Source organism: Camelina sativa, chromosome 20 (genome assembly GCF_030686135.1).
Source record: "Camelina sativa cultivar CO46 ecotype springtype chromosome 20, ASM3068613v1".
Classification (NCBI taxonomy): domain Eukaryota; kingdom Viridiplantae; phylum Streptophyta; class Magnoliopsida; order Brassicales; family Brassicaceae; genus Camelina; species Camelina sativa.
Window position 1 is genome coordinate 2,826,733 of NC_141899.1, and position 18,199 is coordinate 2,844,931.

Sequence of the window (18,199 nt, forward strand, 5' to 3'; positions counted from 1 at the left end):
GCTCACCCCAAAACCCTAATTATATATTCTCTCTTTCATATCTATATAGACAAATTCTAAATCACCTGAAAAAGGGGGTTTAAAAGATGGCGAATTCAAGAAATTATGGAAAGAGACCCTTTCGAACCGATGAATCTGATGAAAAGAAAGAAGGTGACGACGATGAAAACATATTCCCTTTCTTCTCGGCCCGATCCCAGTACGACATGCGTGCCATGGTTTCAGCCTTGACTCAAGTCATTGGAAACCAAAGCAGCTCTCATGATAATAATCAACATCAACCTGTTCTCTATAATCATGAAGATCCTAACCAACAGGTTCCTCCCACTCAAGATCAAGGTATATTTATAATTACATATATATATATATATATATATATATATGCATATTATAGCATAAACTTGGATTAATTAGCATATTTATGTGGTGATATGTACATAGAAAATGATAATAGTAGTTTTTTTTGTCTTGTTTTATGTACATATGAGAAATCAATCAAATATACACACACACACATATGTACAACACATATGAATGCTTTCACTTGTTGATTATTTGAAGGACCCTTGAAGAAGAGGCACTATAGAGGGGTAAGACAACGACCATGGGGAAAGTGGGCAGCTGAAATTCGGGATCCGCAAAAGGCAGCACGTGTGTGGCTCGGGACATTTGAGACTGCGGAAGCTGCAGCTTTAGCTTATGATGAAGCAGCTCTTAAGTTCAAAGGAAGCAAAGCCAAACTCAATTTCCCTGAGAGGGCTCAACTAGCAAGTAACAATAGTACTCTTACCGGTCCACCAAACTATTACTCCTCTAATAATCAAATTTACTACTCAAATCCACAGCCTAATCCGCAAACCATACCATATTATAACCAATACTACTATAACCAATATCTTCATCAAGGGGGAAATAGTAGTAACGATGCACTAAGCTATAGCTTGGCCGGTGGGGAAACTGGAGCCTCACTTTACAATCATCCGACGCTATCAACTACAACTTCTTCATCATCTGGTGGATCTTCGAGGCAACAGGAAGAACAAGATTACGCCAGATATTTGCATTTTGGGGGTTCTTCACCTCCTAATTCGGGGGTTTGAGATCCTTAATAAATTGGTAAAAAGGGATGTTGGGTCACTTGTTATGAGGGGATCATATGTTTCTTGAGCGTTTTGTATTTTCTTTCAGTACGTATGTTGTTTGTGATCACTTTGATTTTTTTATCTTCTTTCAAGAGTTTATGGGGTTCTTCGTTAACAACCCTTGCATTTGGATTTGTTTGAGTTTTTTTTTTGGGTAACTCGTTTTGTATTATAGAAGAAATTAATTATATACAAAAATGTTACACTTAAAAAATTTGGAATGTCGTCAAAAATGTTTGTAACACTTAAAGTAATATTAACCTATTCATTTATCATCAGTTTGGTTTTGATTTGAGAATTGAGAAGAAGAATATAAAAACACAAATTAACGAAAACTGAAGTTTAATCATAGATCAAATTTACACAAACACAGAGTTCCTTTCTATTTTAATTAGAGAGTTTTGACCTCTGTTTTGTGGGCTCTCTTGAGTCAATTTGAATTCACAGAATTGCTACGTATAATCGTTTAGGGTCAGGTTAATTATAAGGAATTACTACTGTTGTTTGAAAACAACGAAGACAATAGTTAGAATGTCGTATTAGAATCACGCTTGTTGACAATATATATTAAAAAGATTTTTGAAAAGTAATTTCCGTTATACTCGATCAGGGTTTCAAAAGTAGTTTGTTTAATCGGTATAATTAACGAGACTTTTACTAGCCTTTTTTGGTTCTTATTAAACTAAAAAAAGATTGATACTGGCCTTAGAAGTTATATAACAAGTATGAAAACTTGACCAAAACAGATTCCCCTAGCGTTTGTTCAAATCCATGACTTTTGTCAATCCATAGAGATTGACTTCTTTTGACCTATGTTTTTATTTGATTTTATTTCATTAAGTTTTTCCAAGCATGTGTAAGATATACATTATAACTTATAAGACATGATATACATCTTATTATTATAAGTTGTGTACAATTTATAGACAATGATATAGGAAATGTGGACGCATATACATAAATGTAAACACATGATATAATAACTAATTTTTATAAGAAAGATCACATATTAGTGGATTATGTCCGTGTGTCATAATTCTGGTGTAAAATTTATAAAATCGTATAAAAATAAAACAAAAACTAAAATGAGGGAATTAACAAATAGAGTTAGATTCAATGCACATTAGGATTCAGATTTTTTTTTTTTATATAAATCATTTCGTTTTGAAATTGTGAGACTCGTTTTTCTTATCTTCATCATATCAATTGAAATGATAGTAACTAACTATGATAATGAGTTTTCGTTATTATTAAATACTTTCCGACCAACGCGTTACCTCCTCTTTCATTTGTCTTGTTATACTTATAATTTTTTCTTTTCTTTTCTTTTAAGTTTGTTTCTTCATTTTTTACATGTGTTATATTATTAGCGTAAATGGTTAGTTTTAGTGCTTAAAACTGTTCGGTCGGTATGTAAATCTCGGCCGCCGACAAATATTTGTACTTCAACTTCAAGACATTCGTACGTGTAACTTCAAACAAAGCAATCTTTGTACTCTCTCTACTGGAATCAAATATTAACACGCTCGATTGAGGCGCGTGTATGACACCTCTGTGATGCTACTACATAAGTTTATATTACGATCAAAAGTTCAAAAATCAAAAACCATTCCTTTGTTAGTCCTGATTGTCTATATCTGACATTTTTTTAAACCATTCTTTTGTTAGTCCTGATTGTCTATATCTGACATTTTTTGTAGTGAGGATTGATTACCTAAGACATAAAAGGTTAGTATATATTTTAAAACTTGTTTGGAAAGCTATTGGTCTAGAAACCTATTAATCATCTGTCGATCGAATAGACGATAATTAGCCTTAATATGTTAAAGGATCAACTAATTGATTAGCTAGGAATATGAACTCTGGATCTCCTCTTTTTATATGGGCGGTTAAAATAAAGTAATATTTGTCGGGAAAACAAGTCTCCAGTATACAATTTTCAAACAAAGTGTAACTAGCCAGACAAGTTCTACACGAACGAGTTATCCTAACTAATTTTTTAAGAAAGTTTGTTTTCTGAATAAATTAGGACAGTCGGATTATTATTATTTTATATGTTTTAAACAATTGGGATTATGTTAAAAACTATAACATTTTTTTGTGTGTAGAAAGTGCATCTTCTTTTAACATGTTAAATTATACCAAAATACTCAAATTTTAACATGGTACATTATTCTAAATTACTCAGTCTTTGTTGTATGAATTAAACGACCGTTGCTTACAAAACAATATACAACCATGATTCCGACAGACAGAATATAAAGAAATAAACAATAAATAAAAACGTTGACAAAAACGGAAATTGGGGATGGCCGCCCGCACGCACGCCGGCCTCACCGCCCTTTCAACCTTTGCGGCCTTCTAAGCTCTCACAAATCTCAACCACCTGCCTTTTTTTTTTTCAATTTCAAACTTATCGGCCCAAAGACGTATGAATACTTGCATGCATACATATACACAACAAAATAAAATACAAAACGTATGTTTGTTTGTAAACGTTAACTATATATGGTTTTTGTTTCGTTCGTTCAGAGATGTTCAAATTGCACCTATCGGCTCACTCATTTTATATATTTATACATAGCGCAGGCCAAAACCACAAAAATCCGGCCCATTTGACAAATAACACAAACCGTTAGTTTCTAAGTTGATTTGCTAAAATCACAAAAGATTCGAAAATAGTGAAAATACTTACATTAAGAAAAGAAAACTATACAGTGACAAAACTATAGATAAAAACTTGTTGTGTTGGAAATATTTGTTGAGGGAGGAGACCAGTTCTGTTCCAAATATGGCTGAGTTGGGAATAGTAGACTAGTGAAAGAAAACATGTAGAATCAGTACTTTTGTGTGCTTTGTCTGTGAAATGGAAGAAGGAGAATATTTTGAGCTTTTGTAGAATCATAATCTTCTTTTTGCCGTTGATAAAGCTAAGGTTCCTTTAAAATTTCACTGTCCAAAAATAGAGCTCCACGATTAATAGAGATTAGAAAAGAATTGTAAATAATGGCAGAAAAGCTTTTTAAAAAAAATCCGACCTGCCGGAATCGAACCAGCGACCTAAAGATTTGCTGTCACAGACTACAGTCTTCCGCTCTACCAACTGAGCTAAGGTCGGTTACTGACTATCTAATACTTACGTTTATTCTTATTCGCACTAAAAACAATTAGATTTGACCTAATTCGGTTTAGGTCAAAAACCGGGATACGCACGGTATAATCAATTTTGACCGGCTCCATTCGCACGTGCCGTGTAAAAGAATAGCACGTGGAACATAGAGATTAGAGAGAGATTGGGATATTATAATGCTAGCGTCACTTGCGGTTGACAGATGACCGCCGGATTTTGCTTCACCGGCCACCGTTTGTTATTAGCCCAGAACAACAACAAGACTCGCACACACACACACCACATTAATTCCTTTTTTTGTTGTCTCTGTCTCTATCTCCCAAGTGAAGTAGTAAATTTCCAAACTTTTTAGAATTTGTGTTGAAAGACTCATTCGCTACTGTTTCAAAGTCTTCTTCTTTCTCAGAACCCAGGACTCACTCCTCTTCCACGAGATGATCAACGATCCGTAGAATCATTCAAAAACCTCCCCCTTTGTGTGTGAAGGTGAAGAAAGCATTCTAATTTTTGTTTTTTTTGTATCGATTTGATTTGATTGGTGAATCCGAAGCAGCAATGGAGACGGCGAAATCGAAGCTTAAGAACCGAAGCACGATGAAGAAACCTGTATCCGTGACGATGGAGCATGTTCTATTGGCGTTACGTGAGACAATGGATGAGAGAGAGATCAGGGTTCGTAGTTTGTTCGATTTCTTCGACAATTCGAATTTAGGGTTCTTAGATTACGCCCAGATCGAAAAGGGTCTTGCTTCGCTTCAGATTCCTCCTGAGTACAAGTACGCTAGGGATTTGTTTAGAGTCTGCGACGCTAATAGAGATGGCCGTGTTGATTACCACGAGTTTCGTCGTTACATTGATGCTAAGGAGCTTGAGCTCTACAGGATTTTCCAAGCTATTGATGTTGAGCACAATGGCTGCATTTTGCCTGAGGAGCTTTGGGAAGCTCTTGTTAAGGCTGGTATGTACTACTGTTCCATTTCTACTGTTTTTTCACTTAAAGTTTCAACCTTTATGGGAACTCTGGAGTTTATGGCACTGTGTTTGATCGGTTCTTTATAGTGTTTATGTATTCCCATTTGATTGTTAAGTATCACCAACCCTACCTATATAAGCCCTACAGTTATGTTCTTGTAGGTATTGAGATTGATGATGAGGAACTCGCTCGTTTTGTGGAGCATGTTGATAAGGACAACAATGGAACGATAACGTTCGAAGAGTGGAGAGATTTTCTTTTGTTATACCCTCATGAAGCCACCATTGAGAACATATATCAACACTGGGAAAGGGTGTGTTTGATAGATATTGGGGAGCAGGCTGTTATACCTGATGGTATTAGCAAACATGTCAAAAGAAGTAGATTGCTTCTCGCTGGTGGACTAGCCGGAGCTGTTTCTAGAACTGCAACTGCACCTCTTGATCGCCTGAAAGTTGTTTTGCAAGTTCAAAGAGCTCACGCAGGGGTGCTCCCAACCATTAAGAAGATATGGAGAGAAGATAAGTTGAGGGGTTTCTTCAGAGGGAATGGGTTAAATGTTATGAAAGTTGCTCCTGAAAGTGCCATTAAGTTTTGTGCTTACGAAATGCTAAAACCCATGATTGGGGGAGAGGACGGTGATATTGGTACAAGCGGGAGGCTTTTGGCAGGTGGAATGGCTGGTGCGATTGCTCAAACCGCTATTTACCCTATGGATCTCGTAAAGACTCGGTTACAGACTTGTGTCAGTGAAGGTGGAAAAACACCAAAGTTGTGGAAGCTCACAAAGGATATATGGTTTCGAGAGGGACCTCGGGCATTCTACAAGGGTCTTTTTCCTTCTCTTCTTGGGATTATTCCTTATGCAGGAATTGACCTAGCTGCATATGAAACGCTAAAAGACTTGTCTAGGACATATATTCTTCATGACACTGGTTAGAGCATTGAAGCCGTAGATCCTTAAGTTTCCTTCGTGTATGATGTGTTCTGTGATATACTGAAAACAGCGTACAATTTTGCAGAGCCAGGTCCACTGATACAGCTGAGCTGTGGAATGACATCAGGAGCTCTTGGAGCATCATGTGTTTACCCGTTACAGGTAGTAAGAACAAGGTAAAAACGCCAAAGAATCCCGAAATCATGTAACAATCTTTATGTCTCCTCTGTGTTTGTGAAAACAAGTTTGATCCTTTTTTTCATGTCAGAATGCAAGCAGATAGTTCAGAGACAACAATGAAGCAAGAGTTTATGAAAACAATGAGAGGCGAAGGTCTGAGAGGTTTCTACAGAGGAATCTTACCCAATCTTCTCAAAGTGGTTCCAGCAGCAAGCATTACGTACATTGTTTATGAAGCTATGAAGAAAAATATGGCTCTTGATTAGCTCAATACGGTCGTGAAATTTTTCTCCGGGTTAGTTTATTCTTTTTTTTTTGGTTCCCAAGGGGTGGTCACTCACTCTCTAGGTTTATTATGTGAGATAACAAAAACAAGACGAGAGATTGTATCATGTCTGCTCGTTGATGTGTTCAAGATTAACTCACATCTCCAAAACGGATTTTGAATGGTTATATAAGTAATAAACTCACATCTTCCTCATTAATATTAACTAATTACACAATTTGACTAATAATAAGAGAGACGAGTATTGTTTAAATAGTTGGTAAAAGTATAGTTTTTGTTTATATAAATTATATAAGTTGACTTTGTAATACAAAAATATTTAGATAATGGTTCACTTCATTTGAAGAGTTGTAAAGTGGTTGGTTCGGGTTTCGGCCTCCAAAGGATCAATACTTGAACTGTACTCAGAAAATTTCTGCAACAAAACATAGAGTTAAGGCACATGAAACTGGGATTATATATATATATAAAAAAAAGAAAGATAAAATTGAGATGGATCATACTCCCAAGGGATGTCTCCGGCCATTTTCCATTGTTCATCGTTGTCTGTATACGTCAACGTATAGTGATTTCCGTCGCCAGCTGTTGGAATCAAAGAAAAGTCCTAGTTAGAAAAATTAAATTATGTATGTGGTTTGTACATTTAATAAGTTTGTAGAACTGATCAAAGCAATATACATAACAAATCATTAGACTACAAAACAGCACACTAGCACAAATCATTAGACTCCAAAACAACACACGAACACAAATCATTAGACTACATATTTTCTTTTACTTGTGTATTTGTATATCTTTGCAAAGTTTCTTATTTATTTATGTTGAATATGCATATGAACTAAGTACTTGTTTTTTTCTAGTATAGTTTTGATGATAGCTTTCGAGAAACAAAACCTAAGATGATAGTATATTTTATTTTTCTTCGACTAAAAACATTTTTTTTTAGTTACTTACAATTAATTGCTAATTCAAACATATCAGACAGAGCATCTACGAGACGCTCATAGTTCTCAAACGCGAAGAGATCAACTGCCCCTACGAGGTTATCCTTGTAATATAATTCCCCTTCGAGGTTATCCTTGTAATATACTTTGACAATGCGAGATTCAGAAGATGAAGACGCCATTGATTGATCCTTTACCTCAAAACCATATGTGATTCAAGTATTTATATTAGATTTATGATTATTATGATTGTTTGTTCAAATTGGTAAATTATCTATGTATTTTGTATTAATTCCAAATAAATATTTATAGTTATGTTTTTAATTCAACAATCTGCATCATATTATCAAAATAGATGAAAACAATCTAAAAACAAAGTTATCTATTAAAACAAAAATCTAAGAAGAAATCTCAATTAGAAAGACAATACTGCATTTTCTTAATTAAAAATGTATTTTTATATGAATCATTTTAATTTAGTAGGTTTTCTTTAATATTTTTGAAGTGTATAATCTCAATGTCCATAACTGAGAATTTAGAGAGTTTTAGATTGTAGCTTTTGAAGATAATTTTTTAATTAAATAAACTAAAATCTCTATAGAAAATAATGAATAAACTCAGATTCATAAAATAATTAAATAAAACAGTATCTCTAATTTTGATGGGAATAAAACATTATCTCTAGTTTTCATTAAATATATAATGATTAACTAATCATGAGTAAATTATTGCTATGGTTTACAAAAAAAAAAATATATTGTTGATTAAGATTTTAGCTATTTAACATTTTCATGAATCTAAAATATGGTGGATTTAAAATAGTTGATTTTATTTAAAATATTTAAAATAAGCCTCGGTTAACTTTTAAAGTAATTTTTAAAAATAAGCTCAAGTTAACTTTTGAAAATAAACTTATACAGTCTCTCTTCATTTGTAAAGTTCATGCTTGTTGATTTAGTTATATTAATCATTTTCATTTAATAAGTTTTCTTTAATATTTTTGAGGTGTATAATCTCAATGCCATAACTGAGAATTTAGAGAGTTTTAGATTGTAGCTTTTGAAGATAATTTTTTAATTAAATAAACTAAAATCTCTATAGAAAATAATGAATAAACTCAGATTCATAAAATAATTAAATAAAACAGTATCTCTAATTTTGATGGGAATAAAACATTATCTCTAGTTTTCATTAAATATATAATGATTAACTAATCATGAGTAAATTATTGCTATGGTTTACAAAAAAAAAAATATATTGTTGATTAAGATTTTAGCTATTTAACATTTTCATGAATCTAAAATATGGTGGATTTAAAATAGTTGATTTTATTTAAAATATTTAAAATAAGCCTCGGTTAACTTTTAAAGTAATTTTTAAAAATAAGCTCAAGTTAACTTTTGAAAATAAACTTATACAGTCTCTCTTCATTTGTAAAGTTCATGCTTGTTGATTTAGTTATATTAATCATTTTCATTTAATAAGTTTTCTTTAATATTTTTGAGGTGTATAATCTCAATGCCATAACTGAGAATTTAGAGAGTTTTAGATTGTAGCTTTTGAAGATAGTTTTTTAGTTAAATAAAGTAAAATGTCTATAGAAAATAATGAATAAACTCAGATTCATAACATAATTAAACAAAAACAGTATCTCTAATTTTGATGGGAAAAAAACATTATCTCTAGTTTTGATTAAATATATAATGATTAACTAATCATGAGTAAATTATTGCTATTGTTTACTAAAAAGAAAAAATATATATATATGTTTATATATATTAATGAGTAAGATTTTATCTATTTAACGTTTTCATGAATCTAAAACATGGTGGATTTTTATTTAGACTATTTAAAACAAGCCTAGATTAACTTTTAAAATAAACTCAAACCAATTGGTTTTAAATACCCATTTCAAACCAATTGGCTTAACTCCAACAGGAAGATCAACAAGGTTCCAGGTTCTATTCTTTTCTATCAATAACAGCTCTTCCTTACATGCCTTTATCCAGACCTCTTGATATTTTGCTTCATCAAAGTTCCATTTCTACTGTTCTTCACATAAATTTCCAACCTTTATGGGAATTTTGGAGTTTTTGGCACTGTGTTTGATGTTATAATTGATCGGTTCTTAACTGTGTTTATGTATTCCCATTTGATTGTTGAGTATCACAAACCTACCTATATAAGCCCCACAGTTATGTTCTTGTAGGCATTGAGATCGATGATGAGGAACTTGCTCGTTTTGTGGGGCATGTTGATAAGGACAACAATGGAACTATAATATTTGAAGAGTGGAGAGATTTTCTTTTGTTATATCCTCATGAAGCAGGCTGTTATACCTGATGGTATTAGCAAACATTTCAAAAGAAGCAGATTACTTCTCGCTGGTGGACTAGCCGGAGCTGTTTCTAGAACTGTAACTGCACCTCTTGATCGCCTGAAAGTTGTTTTGCAAGTTCAAAGGGCGCACGCAGGGGTGCTCTCAACCATTAAGAAGATAAGTTGAGGGGGTTCTTCAGAGGCAATGGGTTAAATGTTATGAAAGTTGGTGAAAGCACTATTAAGTTTTGTGCTTATGAAATGCTAAAACCCATGATTGGGGGAGAGGACGGTGATATTGGTACAATCAGGAGGCTTTTGGCAGGTGGAATGGCTGTTGCGATTGGTCAAACCGCTATTTACCCTATGGATTTCATAAAGACTCGGTTACAGACTTGTGTCAGTGAAGGTGGAAAAACACGAAAGTTGTGGAAGCTCACAAAGGATATATAGGTTCGAGAGTGACCCCGAGCATTCTACAAGGGTCTCTTTCCTTCTCTTCTTGGCATTCCTTATGCAGGAATTGACCTATCTGCATATGAAATGCTAAAAGACTTGTCTAGGACATATATTCTTCATGATACTGGTTAGAGCATTGAAGCCGTAAATCCTTAAGTTTCTGTAGAAACTAGAGAAGGGTTTTGGGGAAAAATCTTTATTATTGTGTTGTTTTTCTTAATAAATGATACAAGAGTGTATATAACTGACATCAACAAAGTCCAATATGCACTGTCGACCCATACACCAATACTTTCCCGCACGACAAACGTGGTATGCAAAACGAAAACTTTACAATAGAAAAACGGAATACATACGTCATGGACACTTGTCAAGAACGAACAAATTATATCAACAAATTTCTTCGGACATAAACTTTAATCTTGAAAATATGGGTGGAACTTCAGCTCGTCTTCGGTCTTTGGTAAAAGGGAATAACAACATCCCATGGGTGCAAATCATGCAATCTCGGACAGTTCACAAATTGGACTAAAAAGAAATTGACCTAAAAACATAAAATATGAACGTTCTAAACAACTCCCCCGTAATGGTAAAACTATCACCAAATAAAAATTCAGAAAAAATTCATAACTCAAACCCTATAAACCCTAAACCATAGAACCATCACCACTAATTTAAATAAAAGAAAAAAAAAAACTCAATTAATTATTGTATAAAGAAAACTCACATCTCCCCCATTAATATTAACTAATTACACAATTTGACCGCGAATAAGAGAGACGAGTATTGTTTAAATAGTTGGTAAAAGTTTTTTTTTTTTTTTTACATAAATTATATAAGTTGACTTTGCAACACAGGAATATTTAGATAATAGTTCACTTCAATTGAAGAGATGTAAAATGGTTCGTTGGAGTTTCGTTTGCATGTATTGTCGGGTGGTACTTATGATCAAGGATCCGGTCACGTAATGATCAATTTTTGAGCTGTACTCACAAAATCGCTGCAACAAAACATAGAGTCAAGGCTCATGTAACTGGGATTATATATATAAAAAAAGAAAGATAATTAAGATGGATCATACTGCCAAGGGATGTCTCCGGCCATCATCCAATCTTCATCGTTGTCTATATACGTCAACGTATAGTGATCACTAGATACATTGCCATCTGTTGGAATCAAAGAAAAGTCCTACTTAGGAAAATTAAATTATGTATGTGGTTTGTACATTTAATAAGTTTTGTAGAACTGATCAAAGCAATACACCACTAAAACAAATCATTAGACTGCAAAATAACACACTAACACAAATCATTAGACTACGAAACAACACACTAGCACAAATCATTAGACTACGTAGTTTCTTTTACTTGTGTATTTCTATATCTTTGCAAAGTTTCTTATTTATTTATTTATTTATTTTGAATATGCATATGAACTAAGTACTTGTTTTTTCTTGTTTAATTCTGATGATAGCTTTCGAGAAACAAAAGGTAAGATGATATATTTTACTTTTCTTCGACTAAAAACATTTTTTTAGTTACTTACACTTAATTGTTGCTCCTCCAAACATATTAGACAGAGCATTTACGAGACCCTCATAGTTCCTGTACCTTAAGAGATCGACTTCCCCTACGACGTTTCCCTCATAATATATTTCGAGGATATTGCGAGATTCAGAAGATGAAGACGCCACTGATTGAGACTTTTCAGAAGAGTTCACGGATTGAGACCTTTCAGAAGAGTTCACCGATTGAGACCTTTCAGAAGAGCTTACCGATTGAGATCTTTCAGAAGAGCTCACTGATTGAGACCTTTCAGAAGAGTTCATTGATTGAGACCTTTACCTTAAAACCATATGTGATTCAAGTATATATATTCTGACTGTTCGTTCGAATTGGTAAATTATCTATGTATTTTGTATTATTTTCAAATAAATATGTATAATTATGTTTTTATTCAACAATCTGCATGATATTATCAAAATAGATGAAAACAATCTAAAAACAAAGTTATCTATTAAAACAAAAATCTAAGAAGAAATCTCAATTAGAAAGACAAGACTGCATTTTCTTAATTAAAAATGTATTTTTATATTAATCAATGTCATTTAATAGGTTTTCTTTAATATTTTTGAAGTGTATAATCTCAAAGTCCATAACTGAGAATTTAGAGAGTTTTAGATTGTAGCTTTTCAATATAGTTTTTAATTAAATAAAGTAAATTGTCTATAGAAAATAATGAATAAACTCAGATTCATAAAATAATTAAATTAAAACAGTATCTCTAATTTTGATGGGAAAAAACATTATCTCTAGTTTTCATTAAATATATAATGATTAACTAATCATGAGTAAATTATTGCTATGAAAAAAATAGTGCTATGGTTTTATCATTTTCATTTAATAGGTTTTCTTTAATATTTTTGAAGTGTATAATCTCAATGACATAACTGAGAATTTAGGGAGTTTTAGATTGTAGCTTTTGAAGAAATGTTTTAGTTAAATAAAGTAAAATGTCTATAGAAAATAATGAATAAACTCAGATTCATAATATAATTAAATTAAAACAGTATCTCTAATTTTGATGGGGAAAAAACATTATCTCTAGTTTTCATTAAATATAAAATGATTAATTAATTGCTATGTAAAAAGTATTGCTGTGGTTTTATATTAATCATTTTCATTTAATAGGTTTTCTTTAATATTTTTGAAGTGTATAATCTCAAGGCCATAACTGAGAATTTAGAGAGTTTTAGATTGTAGCTTTTGAAGAATTTTTTTAGTTAAATAAACTAAAATGTCTATAGAAAATAATGAATAAACTCAGATTCGTAAAATAATTAAATTAAAAAAGTATCTCTAGTTTTGATGGGAAAAAAACATTATCTCTAGTTTTCATTAAATATATAATGATTAACTAATCATGAGTAAAGTTTTGCTATGAAAAAAAAGTATTGCTATGGTTTACAAAAAAAAAAAATATTGTTGATTAAGATTTTATCTATTTAATGTTTGAATGAATCTAAAACATGGTGGATTTAAAATAGTTGATTGTATTTAGACTATTTAAAATAAGCTTAAGTTAACTTTTGAAATAAGCTCAAATTAACTTTTGAAAATCAACTTAGACAGTCTGTCTTCATTTGTAAAATTCATGCTTGTTGATTTAGTTATAGTGTTCTCCGATGAATTACATATATTCTGAATAGCTGACTCTGAACATATATATATATATATATATATATATATATATATATATTAATGATGGTTAGCTTTTACAGTTTGACATATATATGAGCAATAGAATTAAATTATTTTCATTGACTTAAAAATAATATACTTATTTAACATATTCGTTATATTTTCGCCATCAGTTTATATATCTCAATTATTGGTCTTTTGTATCATTTAATTTTTTAAAATTTCGACTAGAAAATATGCTTCATGATGATGACAACAATGTTATACCTAAACACTTATTTATTCTAAAAAGCTATTTTCAGCTTTAGCATATGTTTATTTAAAAAAAATCAGTGGTTTAATTGTCCATTTTCATTATATTTTTTCGGTGGACAGTTTTTCATTAAAATTAAAAAAAGGTAAAATGTGCAATTTAAATAATAATTCACTAATCAGAAAATTTGACAAATTTTGCTTGTGAGACAAAAGAGTAGTAACAACTAAACAATACACATATAGTAGCATAAAACGATCGGAACAGTTAAGATGTTACGGATTCATTGTTAACGCTATCATGACTTGGAAGTTGGAACTAAAACGAAAGAAAAACAATAACTTTGGTAAGAAAGTGTTGACTGTGAAATGGGAGTCATTGGCAACAACTTCTTTCGTTCATGGGAGGTTCGGCTGAGGGCAGATTCAGGTGGGTTTGGTCACAAAATCACTATTTTATATTAAATGAAATAAAAATAAAAACAAGAGAAATATTATATGCCATATGTAATCAAATTGACTCTTTAGTTTTACATAGAACCGTCTCAAACTCTTTCACATCCCGTTAATAAAGTTAGCAACGGTGCGGGTACTACTATATATACTTGGTGAATCGCAACTTGGAACTTAATATATATAAAGATAGGTTTTCAAAGGACAAAACAAGAACAATCGTAGAACTACTTAAAAACAATCGGAATACGTACTTCTCGTCAGAGAATATCACCACCGGAAAAATAAGAAGAAAACAGAAATAAATTTTAAAGATACGAAGAAGAAAGGCGTAGCCTTCCCTTTGCCTCTGATGACTTGCCGTTTGTATCCTCTCCTTCAGAGAAAGATAACGGAACCGAGCTAATTAATTAACTTGAGCTAACTATATAGCTCAAAAGCTTCTTAACGCAGCCGTCGTCTTTTTCCGTTTCATCCTCCATATCTTCTTTTTTTTTTCTTCTCCTGCTTGCTTAGATTATAATTTTAACAAAGGTGAGAGTTGAACCGTTATAGTGTTTCTTTAAGTCTTTCTACATCTTCACCCCCATTTATAATGGCTTCATCTGGTCCCATATCTAAAAACTTGTTTTTATTTAAACATGAATATTTATGTCTTTGCTCATCAGTTTTATTTCAACCCATATGGAATCTTTTTGAAAGTTATATATACCTAACGTCGGTAAAAAATTTAATATACATTTAAATAACGTGCATGTTCTACTTTCTAAAAGAAAATCCATTTGCGTTATTGCTTTTATAATAGTTGAAAATAAAATATTTAAAGCCTTCATTCTGTCCGAAACAATTAGTTCAAATGGTCTGAAGAAATAACATTAATTATGAAATTTAAATCGACTTTTTTATATCTGTTTTTCTACTTTGATACTTATTATGAACGGAGAGCGGCCATTTTAGATTAGAGAGTAGATCACTGATCTCATAATTAATCGATTTTACGGAAGAAAAAAAATCTACTACAAAGATTTAATATCGTTAATATATGTTGTATAATCAACATAATTATCAATCAACTATAACAAAAATATAATTATGAAACTTGAGATATGTTTTGAACACTTCTTTTTCTTAATGCGAACAACACTTCTTTTTTTTTAGCAAAAAATGTTATTGCTGCTTTGCTTTCAATTATTGATATAATATAGATAGTTGTCGAATCACTCTAGTATACAAATCAACGATTTCAACTATATAGTGTTGAGGCTAGCGGAATTATAATATATATTCAGAAAGAAGGAAAACATGACAAGAAGTATCAAGGAGTTTATTCTATTGTTTTTCTTCTTTCCGTCGGCATAGCTTTTGGGGGATTTTGCTATATTTATCCTTCCACTTGTTTATTATATTATTTTCAACTTCCTAGCGTAAGTGCGTAACTATTGTTTTCGTAGCTTAATTAATTTCTTTTTTCTTGATTTACTAGTAGTAGGACTAATTTCCAAATAACCAACATTTACAAGTTTTACTCGTAAGAATGATCAAGTTAATTTTGCGTCATGTCAAAAAGAAAAAAAGAGGAAGCCTCAGGCATCGAACCCATCTTCTGTGGGTGATATGATAATACACGTACTTAACATCTACAAGTATGTTTTTTTTAATTTCCTCTATTATTGCATCAGTTCGTCCTATATTCTTATTTTTTAAAAAAATGTCCTCATGACAATTAAAAATACAAGAATTGTAGCTATATTATATACTAATGTCATCATCTCCACTAGAAATAACATTTACATATTCTAAGAGCTGATCTGGTTTAGTGGTCATACGAGGACCACTTATGACTTACCTCATCGGCTTAACCCACTATTATTGAGTTTGTATCAGTTTGACAAAAAAAATTAAATTATTTTCAGAAAAAAACAGCAAAAAATGAAAAGAAACATATGTGGCATTAATAAGTACCATTTCATTTTCAACAAATTAACTACGAATTTTTTTTTTTTTTTTCTGTTTTTGTTTCTGAATCTGAATGTTTAAGGCCTTAATTCTATGATTCTATCTAAAATACAGTATATGATTAAGAATGTAAAGCAGATCGAGATGAATGTGAATACTGAATATGATTATAAATGGTATAAATTAAATTAATGTGTAGGCCTTTCTTTATATAGGATTGTAAAGCTTCTTTACACCGTTTTATTTATAACAAAAATAGCAATGGACAATAATTAACGTCGAATAAGCACTAATTCCATTAATGGGAGCTAGTAAGCACCAAGCACTAGTTCAACTCGTATCAATTTATTATATTTAAATCAATAGACAAAACTTGTTTTAATTCCTTATTGAGAAAGATTTGTCCACTTTAGTTAAGTCTTATCCTAAATAGCTTTACTTTTACTTTTCTTTAGAATTATGAACAGTTCACTTCACTATATATCTAGATATAGGACATCTACGAAATTTAAAATTTTTAAAAACTCCATGATAGTATTAGTTATTTAAATATTTTCATATAAATACACACACTACATAGAATAATAATGGCTACCATAAACATTACGTTAAAAGTTTCTGAAATTTATAATACGTACCTAAACACATAAAAATTAGTGTGTATCATGTGAACCAAATCTGAATGACCACGTAATGAGGTGGACTATCTAGAACTTTACCAGTGTAAAAACGATAAGAATTAGGTCTTACTCTTAGTCATTAAAATTAATAATAGATTTATATCTCATGTACTTCTTTATGTTTTCAATTTGACAGAAGTACCAATGAAAATAAACTACATATATATTACTGCAGTGAAATCCCAATAATAAGGAATCTGATGTGACGTGGATCTTCAAGACACTTCCACGAATGAAACTGCATGGTCTCAACTGCTTACACGTATAACTTCTACATCTCTCTTCTGAGCTCCAGATGTCTCCATCTTCCTTTTTATAATCCACAATCTAAAACACTCCCAAGTATATATCATCACTCCACAAATAATAAAAATCACAAGATCTCTCGCTTTTGTTTTCAGCAAAAATTTACTAATCACTTGTCAAGATAAGCTATGGCCGTTCGATCAACAGTAAGTAAAACGTAACCTAATACGTACGTCGTTTGTTTCTCTATGATTTATTTGCTCTTCTCGGTTTTGACTTTTTAATCTTTTTAAATGTTTGAAGGGTTACTTGAAAAGCATGGTGCAAAGGTTAAGAACTTACACCGCTCCTACAATACCAAGATCCAAAGCGTATTCTACTGCGGCGACTGAGTATGGTGGTCAGAGAACCTCCACCACGGCAGCAGCTACAAAAGCTGACTTCACACCTGTTTACGTCTCCATAGGATTGATCTCATTGTCTGTAACGTTCGGTGTTTACACTGCGTATCATCATCTACACGAAAACCCTGGCGTGCGTGTCAACAAGAAGATAAGAGAGACTATCCCCGAGATTGAAGATCCCGATCGAGTTCTAAACGAAGCGGACCGGTTCGCTAACAGGTCGTGGTTTAGGAAAATAGCTCACGTTCAAGAGTTTGACAAGCAGGATGTGATTTCTGACCCAATCAGGAAAGATCAGTTCGCTCACAAACCTCGTGCCTTGACGCTTAAGGATGTCGGAGTTGATCCTAAGATGCACGCGGCTCACTAATTTAAGCTTCCATTTAATTTAGTGATGTGTTTTTGTAATTGCATGTTTTATTTCCTATAATAAAACGACTTCTTGTTAGGAGGTCGAACGGGATTAAGGTTCGATTAATTTAATCCTGTGGTAAGACAACTTCAGTGTTTTTTTTTTGTTGTTGTTTTCGAACACTTTGTAAAATATGATGTCTAATCGAATAACCAGGTTTTGATTATTATATGTCCAGTTTAATCGTGTGGTTTTGATCTAGGATTGGAGACTCAAATTCAGATTT

General features: G+C 31.9%; 5 protein-coding genes, 1 non-coding gene and 1 pseudogene across 9 annotated transcripts; 4 read left to right on the forward strand and 3 right to left on the reverse strand.

Annotated features, from left to right (window-relative positions):
- Positions 1-7: 7 nt before the first annotated feature.
- On the forward strand, positions 8-1,314 carry LOC104768935 (ethylene-responsive transcription factor ERF115-like). Its single transcript, XM_010493033.2, has 2 exons — positions 8-339; positions 562-1,314. Exons 1-2 carry the CDS (start codon positions 87-89, stop codon positions 1,098-1,100), a joined length of 792 nt encoding a protein of 263 aa, XP_010491335.1. The 5' UTR covers positions 8-86; the 3' UTR covers positions 1,101-1,314.
- Positions 1,315-4,174: 2,860 nt separating this feature from the next.
- Positions 4,175-4,260, reverse strand: TRNAY-GUA (transfer RNA tyrosine (anticodon GUA)). Its single transcript is given in 2 exon segments — positions 4,175-4,210; positions 4,224-4,260. It is a non-coding gene; the product is annotated as a tRNA-Tyr (tRNA).
- A 128-nt stretch (positions 4,261-4,388) lies between these two features.
- On the forward strand, positions 4,389-6,847 carry LOC104768936 (calcium-dependent mitochondrial ATP-magnesium/phosphate carrier protein 3). Of its 4 annotated transcripts, none has more exons than XM_010493036.3 (5): positions 4,432-4,758; positions 4,826-5,230; positions 5,407-6,180; positions 6,268-6,358; positions 6,451-6,847. In XM_010493036.3, the coding sequence occupies exons 2-5, from the start codon at positions 4,828-4,830 to the stop codon at positions 6,626-6,628; spliced, it is 1,446 nt and encodes a 481-aa protein (XP_010491338.1). In that variant the 5' UTR covers positions 4,432-4,758; positions 4,826-4,827; the 3' UTR covers positions 6,629-6,847. The 4 variants fall into 4 exon arrangements, with proteins under 4 accessions (XP_010491336.1, XP_087361608.1, XP_010491338.1 ...); XM_087505483.1 differs by having other exon boundaries at positions 4,473-4,758; positions 6,268-6,344; XM_010493034.3 differs by having other exon boundaries at positions 4,389-5,230.
- On the reverse strand, positions 6,813-7,900 carry LOC104768937 (auxin-responsive protein IAA31-like). The gene is made up of 3 exons (XM_087505484.1): positions 7,603-7,900; positions 7,152-7,230; positions 6,813-7,063 (listed from the first exon to the last, which is right to left on the reverse strand). Exons 1-3 carry the CDS (start codon positions 7,772-7,774, stop codon positions 6,985-6,987), a joined length of 330 nt encoding a protein of 109 aa, XP_087361610.1. The 5' UTR covers positions 7,775-7,900; the 3' UTR covers positions 6,813-6,984.
- A 1,767-nt stretch (positions 7,901-9,667) lies between these two features.
- Positions 9,668-10,653, forward strand: LOC104772151 (calcium-dependent mitochondrial ATP-magnesium/phosphate carrier protein 3 pseudogene; annotated as a pseudogene).
- A 476-nt stretch (positions 10,654-11,129) lies between these two features.
- On the reverse strand, positions 11,130-12,462 carry LOC104768938 (auxin-responsive protein IAA31-like). The gene is made up of 3 exons (XM_010493038.3): positions 11,916-12,462; positions 11,452-11,536; positions 11,130-11,370 (listed from the first exon to the last, which is right to left on the reverse strand). Exons 1-3 carry the CDS (start codon positions 12,196-12,198, stop codon positions 11,331-11,333), a joined length of 408 nt encoding a protein of 135 aa, XP_010491340.1. The 5' UTR covers positions 12,199-12,462; the 3' UTR covers positions 11,130-11,330.
- Positions 12,463-17,128: 4,666 nt separating this feature from the next.
- Positions 17,129-18,139, forward strand: LOC104768939 (uncharacterized). The gene is made up of 2 exons (XM_010493039.3): positions 17,129-17,363; positions 17,461-18,139. The coding sequence occupies exons 1-2, from the start codon at positions 17,346-17,348 to the stop codon at positions 17,929-17,931; spliced, it is 489 nt and encodes a 162-aa protein (XP_010491341.1). The 5' UTR covers positions 17,129-17,345; the 3' UTR covers positions 17,932-18,139.
- Positions 18,140-18,199: the final 60 nt, after the last annotated feature.

Bases quoted from the DNA above. Each gene is read 5' to 3' on its own strand.
- LOC104768935 (XM_010493033.2), top strand. From the start codon at position 87: ATGGCGAATTCAAGAAATTATGGAAAGAGACCCTTTCGAACCGATGAA. The intron at 340-561 runs GTATATTTATAA...GATTATTTGAAG, and splicing joins TCCTCCCACTCAAGATCAAG to GACCCTTGAAGAAGAGGCAC.
- LOC104768936 (XM_010493034.3), top strand. From the start codon at position 4,828: ATGGAGACGGCGAAATCGAAGCTTAAGAACCGAAGCACGATGAAGAAA. The intron at 5,231-5,406 runs GTATGTACTACT...ATGTTCTTGTAG, and splicing joins GGAAGCTCTTGTTAAGGCTG to GTATTGAGATTGATGATGAG. The intron at 6,181-6,267 runs GTTAGAGCATTG...ACAATTTTGCAG, and splicing joins ATATATTCTTCATGACACTG to AGCCAGGTCCACTGATACAG.
- LOC104768937 (XM_087505484.1), bottom strand. From the start codon at position 7,774: ATGGCGTCTTCATCTTCTGAATCTCGCATTGTCAAAGTATATTACAAG. The intron at 7,231-7,602 runs GTAAGTAACTAA...TGATTCCAACAG, and splicing joins GTTTGAATTAGCAATTAATT to CTGGCGACGGAAATCACTAT. The intron at 7,064-7,151 runs GTATGATCCATC...GTTTTGTTGCAG, and splicing joins GCCGGAGACATCCCTTGGGA to AAATTTTCTGAGTACAGTTC.
- LOC104768938 (XM_010493038.3), bottom strand. From the start codon at position 12,198: ATGAACTCTTCTGAAAGGTCTCAATCAGTGAGCTCTTCTGAAAGATCT. The intron at 11,537-11,915 runs GTAAGTAACTAA...TGATTCCAACAG, and splicing joins TGGAGGAGCAACAATTAAGT to ATGGCAATGTATCTAGTGAT. The intron at 11,371-11,451 runs GTATGATCCATC...GTTTTGTTGCAG, and splicing joins GCCGGAGACATCCCTTGGCA to CGATTTTGTGAGTACAGCTC.